This window comes from Anabas testudineus, chromosome 1 (genome assembly GCF_900324465.2).
Source record: "Anabas testudineus chromosome 1, fAnaTes1.2, whole genome shotgun sequence".
In the NCBI taxonomy this organism is placed as follows: Eukaryota; Metazoa; Chordata; class Actinopteri; order Anabantiformes; family Anabantidae; genus Anabas; species Anabas testudineus.
In genome coordinates, this window is record NC_046610.1 from 10,586,487 (window position 1) to 10,601,153 (window position 14,667).

The 14,667-nt window shown below is 38.0% G+C and overlaps 1 protein-coding gene across 1 annotated transcript in view; it reads right to left on the minus strand.

Annotated features, from left to right (window-relative positions):
- The window catches only part of gstcd (glutathione S-transferase, C-terminal domain containing), a 41,787-nt gene that overhangs the window by 21,442 nt on the left and 5,678 nt on the right, over positions 1 to 14,667 (minus strand). The window contains exon 5 of the mRNA XM_026359748.1: positions 13,513 to 13,606. Coding sequence (XP_026215533.1) covers positions 13,513 to 13,606 — 94 coding nt within the window. The remainder of the gene's footprint in view (positions 1 to 13,512; positions 13,607 to 14,667) is intronic.

The window sequence follows — 14,667 nt, forward strand, 5'->3', positions numbered from 1 at the left end:
GTGAATTGTATAGAAGGGTTTTGCAGGAGAAAACTGATCAACTAATATAAAAGATGCTGCCGAAGACCCACAGCGATAAATAAACTTGTCTCAGGAACTAAAAGGGGCTCAGGAACAGAGTTAAATAGGAAAAGTGTTTGGTGTTGTCCTCCTTTAACAAAATAATAATAACAGCAGTATATAGCAGCGTATGTTTTATCATTTTAGTCCAGTTTGTTGATATGTGCCGATGAAGCTGGTGTTCATAGAAGTTCAGTTCATGATGATTATCCCTCCATCAGATGAGACTGGAAGTGACAACAGGTACTCAAAATGATTTATCACAAGTGCCGTCTTTAAAACGTTCCAGTAAATCAGCAATCAGCATAATATTTAGCTGTGAGGGTTAGTTTGATGATGCTGGTGTGGAAAAGTCTGCATTTATCACATTGTTAATTACAGGACACTGTGTCAAAGAAAGAGGAAATTAATGGTAATTACATGAGAGAAATCTAGATTCAGGATGAATCCTGATAGCTGATACTACACAACATTTGTGCTGTACCATATTTAAAAATATTTAAAGCTACACAGTTAAATTGAGCAAAAACTAAATATAACCTTGTTGAATCAACCTGAAGAGGGAAAAAAAAAAACTTTCACAGGTGTGAAAGCGTCAAATCCTGACAAGTTGTCAGAAAATAAAAGGTTTGCTTTCCCATCAGCAGTCGCTGAAATGTTTCTATAAATTTTTGACTGTAGTAACAAAAAAAACAAGAAAAATGAAATGAAGACAAACACAAGAGGAGAAAAAAAATCTCAGTGTTCGTCCTTCAACAGTTTTGGAATGTCTGTCAAAACACGACCAGACGTGGCTGTAGGCGAGAGGTCTATCAAACCATCAAACCCCCGCAGTCCCTCCTACAGGTCACAGCACATACCCTGTTTGCCTGCGCCGTTTTGTTTTAAACTAGCTTTACATGCAGACTGACATCAGTTTTTAATTAATCCAATTACTGATGTTTCTGTACAAACTATCACACTGGAAATGTGTCTATATGCTTGCAGAGTTACAGGTTTGCAGTAATAATCAATTGATCAGTGCTGATCACAGCAAAACTATTGCTTGATTGATACCAGTGTAAATTTAATGCTTTTACAAAGTTTTGGTTAATATAACAGAAGTGGGAAAAAAATGATATATAAATAAATCAAGTTATTACTTTAAATATATAATGGACACAAACTGTACAATGATAAAGTTTCACGAATAAACAATATGACTTTCCATCTTATTTTTATATTTATCACAATAAGATTTTGGAAAAGATCATGACCCTAACATTTTAATCTTGGCACTAGACTATAGACAGAGCAATCTCTCATCTTTAAACAACCTTTCACTGTGCCGGATAAACGTCTCCTCAGTGCTGTTCAATGCACTGTTTGGAGCAGATGTGGCCAACATCTCCATTCCTCTGCTTTAAAACTTTGCGAGTTAGGAATCGATTCGTCCCGTCAGCAAAGTTGTATTTGCCGTGGGCAGTAAAAAATGTGTTTACTTGTTCAGAAAGGATTCAAATAATTGAGCTGCACTGATCCTGACCAGCGCATTCACAGCTGAGCTCAGGGTAGAAACAAATGACCTGAGGCTGCACACAAGCTGACACAACAGTAAAACACATCACTCAAAAGTAAAACACAGGATTTTACCCCTCAAAATATCAACCTGTGACAAAAGTAAAGCTGGTCTACCTGACAGCAAAGAACAAAACAAGACTGTCTGCAAAGGACTTAAAATGACCTCACACTACTGTCACATATTAACCTAAAAGTTGTAACTCACCAAATTACCAACAGTAAATAGAGAATTAACCAATGAAAACACTTAAGCTGATTACTGAGAAATTAACATAATAGTAATTATGTTAATAGTAATAGTAGTAATTATTAGTATATGTGTTGGTGAGTGTGCAGCAAGTCCTCCACTATTTCATTTTCCTGCTGTTTTTGCTTTGTGCCAGTTCACCCCAGTGACTCTGGTCACCAGAATCTCATCAGTTCATCCTTGAGACCAGGTGGAAGCTTGTGGCAAATGTAAAGTAATACCCCGATCTGTTTTTAGTCCATGGATGCTCTCCGATGCATTTTATGTCCAACAAACTTTTTAACTTCCTAAGATCTTTTGAGTAAGGAGGGCATGAAAACTGCCAAGTATGAGTTTTATTTAGTATTAAAATAGATAAAATAAAATCAAAGCCAGATCTGCTTTGTTAGAAGCAGCTTTTCATTCAGATCAGAGTAGGCAGCAAAAGCTGAGTAAATGCTATGGATTACCTGTTTTCCTCAGTGCTATCGTAGGTTTTGTCTAAAAATAACAGTATGAGCTTGAAAAGAAAAGTTTTCTAAAAAAATAAATAAATAAATAAAAAAGCCAACAATATATTTAAACTCAGCTCTCCCTGTTACAGTATTTCTTGTGAAAACTTTCCACCACAATTATTCGCTCCCACTAAACATTTGTTTTTATTCGGTTCACCCCCCCCCCTTCATCCCCTGCTCTCTGTTCACTGGCAGAGCTGTCAAAGTCGGGGAGTCAGAGGCACAATGCTGGCATCTGTGGAGGGCCGTGTCAGCGTCATTTGGCCTGCCACCTTTGTAAAATCTTCCAGTCAGTTTGGCTTTTAGCCCTACATGTAGCATTGCGGTGCTAACTCAAGGATAAATAAAGGCTGGCTGGACTCCAGCCAGCTGGCATCTCTGCTCCTCCTGCTTTTCTTATGAAATGTCGGGTTCTCAACGCCAGGGCCCTTCTACTGAGACATTAAAAGATTCTCCTTTCAGCTCTGTGCTTTAAACTGGCCATATTATACTATTTGGGATTTTTAATTGTAACAACCGTTGATATGTTATGAACCCATACTAAGCAAGGCCGATGCAGTGTGCAGAAAACACTCCAAAAACTAATCTTTAGCCTCAGTCTCCTCTGTTGCACCACTTCCATCACTATCCTTCTTCTGCTCTGCTACAGACTATAGTCCCGACAGTTAATGTGTTTGGAGAGCTTATGCTGTGCAGAAAATATCTTTTCGGTTTTGACTGAAAATTAAATTTCTATTTTTTTTCCAAAGAACAAAAAGTAAGAGAACACTGGCTTTGTTTAGACTTTTTGGTGACGGAATAAGAAGGTTTGTGCAAAACACACTCCTTCTTGACAGATTGCAGATCATTATACCTTTGATGTTATGTGGAACAGATTTTGTATTTTGGTGATAGAAAGTACACACTTAGCCTCAATATGCATCTATTTCCTTATTATACCTGCAAATATCTTGGCACTGCACAGATATTCTTATTGAGGAAAGTAGGACAAGAATCAGGGGATTGCAGGACACAAACACTACATGTGCCCTTTGGATAATTAAAGCCAGATTTAGATGAATCATTATTCTGTCTTACTGAGCCACCTGCATATCAAAATAGCACCTTATACAAGCTATTTGTACTCTCTAGGTTTTCCTCAGTTGCTGCTCAAATGGTTAACTCTCCCTGTTACCATGTTTCACAAGACATAAGCCAAAAATATTTAATAAATGCAATGTGAATTTGACTAAAGTACAGGTCCATTCCAGTAACTGAGCAAATATGTGTAGACGTCCACATTTTAACAGGCATATACAGTGTGTCCAATTTTACATCTACAATCTGTTAAAGCATCAGAATGGGAAAAGGTAAAGCTAGGGAAAACATTAGGTGTCTTATGTTTATTGTTAAATGATCTAAAGAATTAGACAAAACATGCACTGACTCTCACACAGACACAGAAGGACACACATTACAACTCACCCCTATACTAATGTAAGACAACACCATGAGGGAATAAAAAACATGAGGGACAGCTCCACTAACAAGACACAGAGAACAGACACATACACGCCAGGGTCCACACACAATCTTGTTTTGAGTGAAATTAGATGCGGGCACTGGGGGAGGTCTCTCATACAATAGGAGCACATCTCACAGCACATCCTGAAACCAAAATATGACACATCATCTATTACTGTGTTCGCCAAATACAAAACATAACACCAAGCCAGGAAATCTTTGCAGAATAAATGAGAACTTCCACTATAATCACTCTGTTGAGGGATGAGAAGAACAAATGAAAAAGTCATGCACGCAGTAGTGATAACGGCAAAATGCGATAATTTTGTTGTCAGGGAGTTTGAGAAAATACATTTAAATGTTTGCCCTTCATCTGATGCAAAGTGATGCTCATGGCCATTAAACTAAGTCTGACTAAGACTAAGGTCGTGTTTCCTGACTCTTAGGCTTCCATGTAGGCTTGTAAAAAAAATAAAAATGTGTTCTTGGTGATGATAAACTTTAAGTCATAATATAAGTATGTAATAAAGTAGACTGATCGCCTTTCAACAACAATGTGACTGATGGCCAGTCTAGTTAAGCAGTGGTGTTGGTTAACATCAACCCTATATACGGAATGACCAGGTTATTCCAGCAATGGATTTTTTCTTCCCATATGACACCACAATACAAGATTTTGGCATGCACGATGGCAGTTTTGTTAAGGGCTAAGATGTTTTTTCATTAACTATCTTTACTATGATCTAGCATCCACCTTTGAGGGTAAATTCTTCATCACCATGATCATCTCTTTGGACTTACAAAGCTATGTGAATGTGGCCCTGGGAAACAATGAAAAGAACAATAAAATAAACATAGATCACACACAACTGCTTTTCACTGAGACCTGCTCTGTAAATTATCTCTCTCCTGTAATTAACACAGCCTGTGAACATACATTAGATAACATGCCAAGACACAAATTGTGCAAATGAAACTGACAGATGTGCTGAGCTTCTTTCCAAATCAAGTATCATGTTACCGCTTGAGTGTCTAATTTGGGTTACTGTAATTGGTTCAAGACACTGTGGAGCATATTATTCATCAAACCAGAATGTAATTTGGAATAATTTTCCTTCTCACCCTCTGGTTTAAGCATGCAACTCAGGGTAACAACAAGTGCAGATCTGCAGCTGTTCACCTCCATTTGTATTGTTTTCTTTGATTTAATGCCCCTCTTTACATTGTGCAATGCAACTCAACATCAGTTTCAACTTTACTACATTTCTTTAAAAAAAAAACAAAACAAAGGACACTGGCAGCACAATTACTTAAAATTAGAGGATGAACTGCTTTGTTTTCAAGGACGTTGCCAGGCTATTCTTATTTTTCAGTTTGGCATTATGTACAGTATGTTTATATGGATCTCACAGCAAAAAAAGGTGATTTATTGATTTGACTTAATTATTTCCATGTGTGTTTTGTGCCCAGATCTATAAGAAACATTTTCAGTTTACTTATAAATAGAAATAATGAATTGTTAGTTTGTTTTCAGTCTAAGCTGGAGATCATCATTATGTTCTATTACAATCATAAAGACACACAAACTTATGAACAGCGCCTTTACTGACATAATAAGGTATCTGAAATGTGTTGCAAAAGAGTTCTACTTTTTTGTCTTTGATCAGTGATTCTGAAGGAAAATAAAATGGGTTAGTCAGACAAAATCCAGAACACTTTTTCCAGATCTCAGTCACTGCACAAAATAAGTCGCAAAGTATCAACAACTAGAAGATAAAGCCAAGGTTATTAGATTGAATCTGCCTTCAAATATCAAATCAAACCAAATGTACTAGATTTAAATGGACAAACTGTGTCAAGCTGCTCCTGAGAAAGGTCTGGACAGCAAACTGTGGTTTTACATTCTGCTCAGGGCTAAAAAAACTAATCAGTAATTAATTATACATGTAGTGAAACGGTGTAAGGGACACTATGTAATCCAAACCCCACTGACAGCTGACTGAGGGTTCGGCAAATTGTCTCCTGCTTCATACCCATGCCACAATACCTCACCTCACCAGAGATTATTGAACAAAACAAAACTGGGGAGACCAATGAATATTCATGATGTGACATTTGCAAAGAGTTCACCACGCAGTCAGCCAGTGGCTCTGCGTTTAAATGGGCACAACTCAAACATCACTGCAAACAGTGAAACTCTGTAGTAACCCTCCAGGGAGTTTAGATGTGTTTGAACTTGAATTGTAGAAATAAAGTGCCAATTATCCCTCTAATTGGGAGTAACAAAGCTGGTTGCCTGTTGTGCTTGGTCCCATGTTTACCGCGTATCTTTAAATCTCCAATTTAAATGCTTTAATGAGTTCAATTAATTGAGAATGAGAGGAGTGATTTGGAAGTCACAGCCTGCTGTTTGGAGCTCTAAGCCCGAGGGAATGAGGTGTTAACCAAATGCTTGCACACAGTACAAACAGATCCCCACTAACACTCAATAATAACATTTTAAATCAGATCTCTGTGTTTTTATTACATCAACATGTGCTCTCCAAAAACTCACTCTCTCTCTCTCTCTCTCTCTGATATTTAGTTTTAAGAACAGGCAGTTGACATTAAATGACACCTTATACTCATCATGTCATCTGTAACTACAAAATCTGGAACTCACACAGCTATTTGAAGGTGAAAAGAAAACCTGAACACAGCTTGAGCTATGCTAATGGTTCAGCTGTAGGGATGGAAGTTAGACGGCCAATTTAGTCCAGAATGAACTATGAAAAACTACCACTCAAACTGCTTTCTTTGGTCATAACTTTTAATCAATGTAAAATCTACAAAATGGCTGAAGACTCCTGTCTCCCTTTAAAAATCGAAAGGATTGCTTTCCTGTGACAAGGACACGTCTGAAAGGAGTTAAAGGTCTTTTGTTTCAAATTGGGATTGTTTTGCATCTATTTATGGCCATTTTGCATCTCATAACAATTCTAAGACCTCCAAAAAAATATTAATACTTACTTCATACAGAGGCTCTGGCTCAGGTGCCCCCTGGTCTCTTGGGCCCCTAGGGCCCCTAGTAGGCTTTATGAGTAATCAATCTATGAGTAACTGAGTAAGCACTCAGGTTTACCGTCACCTGTTTTGATCTCACAACAAACCCAAAATGCATTTGCAGAACAACACAGAAGAATAAAGGGAGAGAGAAACAGTGAACATCATTTCTGGACTAAACTGATGTGGTTCGCACTTAAAGGGTTAAACAGATCCCAGACAAAGCCTGCTGAGCATCTCTCAGCAGAGCTCTATTCAGTCTGACAGCTAGACAGGACACAAAAAACAACCGTGCACTGACTCAGTTGCATGACTGAAGTGAAGTGTACAACGGATGTCTAATGGCTTCAATTAGATTGATTTACGTGTCTGATTGCCGTGAAACTACAGATGTTTCCATTCTGCAAGGATAAGATAATGAATTCATTTTAAAAGACGACTAATGTATATTATTAAAGGTTAACACTGGACTCTAAATATAAAATAAAACATTCAAGATAAAAACTAGTTCTTCCATTAACTACTAAAACATTATGCTCATGACCGTACTGTAGAAGGGTGCACTATAAATCTGCATGTGGGTGCATCATTTCAGCAACTAGTTTAGAAGAGTAAAGGGAAATTCACGTTTGTGGTGGAGTTGACCTTGGAGGACCAGCCTAGAAAAACAACTATATGCAGGCAAAGGGCTGCATACAGCATGTGAGTCATCTCTTCCACTCTACACACATGATGCTGAAGGTGATGCAAAAGGGTGAATACAGGTGACACACAAAAACCCTTTCCAATGACAACAAAAGACAACAAACTATGACAGTCAGTGACTTTTCAGTTCACATACTGATATATGGGATATGCTTGTTTACCGGCTTGTTTGTGGTTCTACAGCTGCATTAATTGATTTTAGTGTCTGCTAAGAAGCACAACAAGCTACCAACACATTATGATCTTTAACACTTGCAAATGGAATGTGTTAGCAATCAGTGGCCTAGTCACACATACAGCACACATGGAGGAGCACTGTAATTCATATTAAGTCTTGTATTTGGCTACTTTGCAAATTTGACTTCAATATTCACTCTGCTTTTAGTCATGATATCGTTTCCGTGAACTCCTGAGGGAAATAGCTGGCTCTAAAGCTGCTAAATCCTCCACGTTCACACACTGAAATGCTCCACAGAGCTGAGGGGAACTGCAGATCACATCATTTGTACCATTGTTAATACAAATACATGAAAAAGATCAGCTTCAACTCTGACTTCACTGTCAAATGATGTGAATGTTGTAGGACAGAAGCTGCTGCCTGCATTCAGAAGAATAAACACAGAATCCTTTTATCTGATCTCTTGTTGAAACATATTACATTAGTAGGTATTTTGTAATCAGTATTATTTCTAGAAATGCCTTTGATCAGTATTAATAGTTAGATACACAGAATGGATTGTTAAGGATGTCGCATCATGATCCTTTTGAAGAAACAATTCGGCATGACGGAAAATAAAATCAGCACCATATTTTTTTTTATTTATTCAAAAATAATGACAATGTACCAGCAGAAAGTGCAATCAACAAAGAAAATGTAAATGGAAATTCATAAACCTGGACTGTAAATCAAACCCAGCTAATTAGCTTCATCTAAGTTCAATAACAGTAAGATGATATGCCCTGAGGGAAATTACAGCCAAAACAACTTAACATTAGATGAAATCAGAACACATTTACCATCTTTATATTTATGACATAAAGAAAAAAAAAAGAAGAAAAAAACACTCTATATCTACCTACACAATGAAAAAACACTTTTATTGATATTGATTTTCCATCTTTGATGTATCTTACAGACAGCTTCTCCCAAATTCCCTAAACTAATTTGGTAAACATCTGAGGGATATCTGGAAGATAAACATGACAGATGTTTAACTACTCATTAGACCTATGTACAGTGTAGGAAAAATAAGCAAAGAGCCGAAAAACGTGGGCCACGGCTTCTAACGCATCTACTGGGACTTTTACAAGGAAGAAAAGGATGCAGGCGGATGTCTGTGAAAGAGCAGGACGTTCCAGCTCAGCTGCAAACGCGGTTTTAAAAACTGTGCATGACGCCTGCCTCAGGATGCAGCGAAAACATTTGACATTGTTGCAAAGATGCTTTTGCACAGATCAACACTATACAATCAGATAACAAGCAATATTGTAGGTTGACCATGTGTATTATAACAGTACTGACTGCCTGCTGTTACAAAATGTGTCTCTGCATGTCTAGTCAGTGAGATATCTCACTGGTAATCGATTAGTTATACAGAATATTTTCTGATTCATTCACAACACTGGATTACATAAATACTTGTCTTTCAGGGTCTTTCAGCTCATTTATTTGGTTAAACAGCCCTCGACTTCACTGTTTCGAGTCACTCGCGCCTCTCTCTCTCTCTCATCAACATCATTTTGAGACACAGCAGGCAGATGTTTCCAATCAGAAAGCTTTTAAGAACCTTTATACACTAACTGTTCAACAACACACACACAAAGTTAGCGACTAGTTGGGTATTCAGCAACTAAATGAGCCAGATATTTCCCTAAGGGGCTCGCCAGGTTTATGAGATAATGAATATTGGCATTCAATCTGCAAAGTAACTAGAAATACGACCCCTAATGAATGTTGTTGATATTGTTGTTAAGCATCTGCTGGAGGAGTTCATGGGCAGTTAAAGTTTTTCAAAGGTGATAATATTGTATGTCAATGTTGATGTTTCCAGCTACTTCACTTTGCACAAATAGGAAAAAGAAGAAGTTAGGAGTGAAAGAAAAATGGTTTTAATTTCCAAATGCTCCTTTTTTGACAAATGGAGTTAATAAACCATCAAAGCCAATGATCAGAGCTCTGACTTTCTTTGAAATTCTTTGAAGATATTTGCAGGAGAAACAACAAAAATACTGAGTATTTTAATAGATGTCTAACACTTTCACTAAACGGGCCCCTATGCAATTTCCCAAGTTAAATTATCACTAACAAGAGACGGCATGTAGACTCCATGCTGGAATAACACAACACAACTAGGATGACTACTCACACGGTTATTAGAATATGTTGTTGGGCTATTTTTTGGCTTCATTGTGTTTAGAAAAAAAAAAAAAAAAAAAACTAACAAGAAAAAAAAAAAATCATTCCAGACAACCATGGAGTGAAATCTCAATCACATTTCTGTTGCAGTCGAAGCAGGAAGACAGAGACGGATGGAGCCAGTTTTTCACTCCAGCGGTTCAACTTCTGTCATGGTCTTGTAATGTAAGACAAAGACATGGGAACTCATCTCATCGCCTTGTACCAAAACAGCCCTGGAGGATCTAATAGCGGCATGTCTCAAGCATGACAACTATGCGGCTTCCTCACCAGCCCTCCCCTTTTTTATGCCTCATTGTCTCGTTCACCCTTTTTCCACCTGAGGTGTTTTCTCTTGATAACCCTTATCTCTCCTCGTGGTGTCTCACCCCTATCTCAATCTCCCACTGTCACACTCTCCATCATTCTAGCCTGCTTTATCCGCCACCAAGCCCTCTTCCTTCTATTAAGTGAGGTGCACGAGACAAGTCGTTGGCTGCTCTATACAATGGCCCCTGTATTCACATTGCTGTTTACCTGTCTGCAGACAGCCCTCACCACTTTTTGCAGAGCACAAAGACCTCCTATTCACAGAGGACCCTTTGTTCCTCTATACATTGTGCATACCTGAGTGTCTGAGTAGGACAACTGAATGAAAATTAGTTGGGTCAATAGATGGGAGCAATATATAAAATACAAAACAAGATTTTTAGAGAACTAGTGTGCCGTATTTTAACTTTAAGAGCATGTAAATTCTAACTGCAGGGGTATTAAAATTGGTACAGAGTTAACTGAATGTAAAAACTCACATTAACACTGTCAGCATTTTAACTTCTTTGTCACTACATAGCCGGGAAAACACTTGAACAAACTCAACTGCATATGCACTTACATGAAAAAGATAAGCCAATACACATAAACAAGACAGCCTTCAAAGAGGTGTGTGTTGTATTAGTTTTGCAGGTATGGAAACATTTATGCATGCGTAAGGGGAAAATGTAGAAATTTTCCCTGTAGTACTGTACGTGTAGGCGTGTGTGCAGCCATTTGTGTATACTGTAGTAGCAGATAGATGGGAAATCCCACGCGCTGAGGTTCAGGACAAATTGGCTGCCTTTCGTCTCTGCTCCTCTTTAATTACACAGTACTGAAACGCAGGGGCTACCTGCGTACCAACCTAATACTGCAGAAGGAGATACCAATAGTGCTGTTTATCATGCAAAGTGTCGACAGAGTGGGACAGCTAAAAATTGAGTCTCTCTCCATGATTCTCACTCTTAGAATAGATGCACTGCCCACAGTAAAAAGAGCACTTCTGTTAGATGTGTGCATTTTGGGATGGAATAAAATGGTTAGAGTGTATGACAGAAATGAATTAATAGACCACACATCTGTGTAGAAAGTGTAGAAGCAGTGTAGCGTAGTAGAAAGAGAAAGATTTTCAAACTAATGACTGTGGTTCATTTGTTCAATTACTTTCTGGCCCAAAAACTGGGGAACTATCAACAATGGTTGATCAGTTTGTAGAGCAGTCGACCACAAACCGCGGGGTCGGTGGAACTGTGTCACTGCCATAATAGTTCAAACTGCACTGTTCATGTATCACAAATTTATTTAAAATGAAGTTCAGATTTTGAGCACAGAACAACACCAGAAAATGACACTAAGTCACACAAATGAGGAAAAGTGGAAATGTTGTTCAATGAATAAAAGAAAAAAGTGCGTTCACAGGAGACTGATATAGACTGTGATGCTCTGTGTGCCCTGACACCTGTTCATATTGAGCAACCCTTCATCAGTGACCCTTGGGTGCCCATGAATCTACAGCTAGTTCACCGATTCCTTGAACCACTTTTGATAGATACTGGCTTTAATCGTGTCATCGCACTTTGGACCTTGTCAAAGTCAATCAGATCCTTAAACTTGTCAATTTATCCACTGTCTAACACATTAACTTTCAGAACAACATGCTCACTTGTTTCTAATATACCCGACTAACTGACAGCAGCCGTTGTGAAGAGATGATGAATGTTGACCTATCAGTGGTTTTTATGTGTTGTGGCTGACCACAGATGAGAAAACGCAAACAGTAAGTGATCCTTCCCAATTATTTTTTAATAATTCTCCCGAATCCTTGTCAAAATTTGGAAATAGCATTAGGACAAGGCATTATTAAAGCATTTGCTTGTTTTATTACAGGAAGATCCACAGGTAAACCAAACCCAGATGAGTTAAAAGACTTATTGTTTTTTTCCTGAACAAAATCTTCCTCAGACTCTACTAACATGAGATATTGACCTTCCACCGTGCCTGTTATGTTGTTTTAAGATCTAAGACTTTATAGATTAAAGATTTAAGACATTATAGAGACAAAGCTCATTTACTATTAATGTGTGTTGTTATCTAGACTTAAAATTATATTCTTCTATGATAATATAATGATAAAGTGGAGGCTAAACTTGCACAAACACATCAGTCATTAAAGGGAGGAAGGAAAACTTACAGCATCACATGTGCGTATACCTTCAAAATAAAATGGCTTTCCAGTTTCATTTTCTCATGTTCTTTGTCCCATGTGTTTGTTATTTCATAAGGCCCTTACACTGTGTGATAGTCGGATTGCCAAAACCATTGTCTTCTAGTTATTTCTTGTCACCGAGTGTGACCTTACTCAATAACTTCACCATTTTCTATACAACACAAGCATCAGTGATAGCACAGACACATCTTGCTAATAAGAAGAAAGACAATGCAGCCGAGAGAAAGGGTGAAGATGAGGGAGAGATTTCTTCTCTCTGCTTCATCTGTGCCACCTGAGGCAGCAATCAACAACCCTTCCACTGCCTATTAGATGCTGTTTTCACTGCAATCACTATCCACTAAGGCATGTGCTCAAGTTCAATGTTGCACATTACTTGTTTGTTTGTGCCTTCTCTGTGTGTATGTTTTTGTTGTGCTTAGTCTGTTTTGTCACAGACCTATTTCAAACTTTCAACCAACAATGTACGGAGGATAACACATATAAAATAAACACTTTAAAATTCATTAGGGGGGCTCATGGGGAAATACATCCAGCTGAGGTTGAATAAAAAAAACAATGTCTAGTGTCAGTGGCAAAATTGTTTTAGAGGGTGAGCCAAGGTGCCAACGAAAATCACCTGGCCCAGAGAGGTACAGAATGGTTTTATGCAAATATTTAAGCCCCAATCTTTGCTCTTGCTCCATATACAATATCAATAATATTTGTTTTGACTTTGACCAAGTAATGAGGTGAAAAAAGGGAGCAGAGAGTGAGGTACAGGCATACAGATACAGAGATGGGGGAGAAAAAAAGGATGAGATGAGTGATTTATTCATATAGCAGAAGGTGAATAAGGAGAAAGTAAAAGCAAAAAAGCGTGAAAAGAAAAAAAAAAAAAAACAAGCCTAAAGAAAAGATTGCTAGGGCAGAAGGGCAAAAGGAAAATGGAGGAAACAAATGCCATAAGGCAGAGATTTGTCTTTACCTTCAGTGGGGTTGATGGCTCCCGGTAAGCTGTCCCATGGGAGGGTCCAGGCAGGGCAAGGATGAGGAGCGAAGTCTGCTTCGATGCCATTTTCCTAAGGGAGGAACACAGAAGCACACGCAGATACACGTTACTATAGAAACCACTCTACAGCCTTGAGGTTCTGTGGTCCAAATGGTTGTAATGAAGCGATTTAAAGAGAACTACTCTTGAACAAGCCCTTTGTTCCCCTGCTCACACTGATCTGAAGCTCCACCTGAGGACAAACAACTGCTCGTGCACTTATTATTCTCTCAAGAGAACAAATGTTGCACCAGTAAAGTCCATACTAGTGCTCATCCAACACTGAACAGTTTAAAGAAAAGCACAAAACTGCAGGCACACAATGCACTTTTCATTTCTCACCCTGATAATAAGAGTGTCCGAAAAGAAAGAGTATGTACACAGTCTTTAAAAGCAGGTGCACAGTCATTGTTAAACAATTAATTAGGAAAACGTCTTTGGGAACAATCATTTCTGCCAGCTGCCTTACAGTTTGCTGTCCAAGAGTAGCCTAACAGGTTTTGACAATGACAATTTAAAGGCATGTGGTGCAGATAAACGTTCATTCACTTTTTTTTTTTTTTTTTTTTTTGCATAATTACACTGGACTGTAAGTGTGAATGAAAATGTTTTACTGCAAATTTGAGATCATCTTTTTTTGCTGCACCTAATAATATTTTGTCTCTGTTACAAACATCTGGAGCGAGTCAAATTAGTTATAAGAGTTAATTCAGTTAAATTTAATTCAAAAGTTATTTTTTACACAGTATATAGATGTGTAGCACATGGTACATATAGTATATATGTTGAATTGTACTGCAGTGGACCTGGAGCTCACATTTTGTGGTCACTGGATAAAGGTATGTGAATATATGCTTCATTACTGCCCCCAAAATTGCTGACTGTTATGTGAGACTCCATTAGTTTTAGCTAGGTACACATAATAAACTGCCAGCTGAATGTATTTCAGACATCAAGCTGAACTTGTGCAAACTTGTGCTACACTTAATTTATTTTAAGTTGTTCTGCTTTCGGCTATTGCACAAACCAGCCAGGTCCAAAATAATTGTTTTAGACTCAACTGAAATTCCATTTACATTTAAATACCGTATG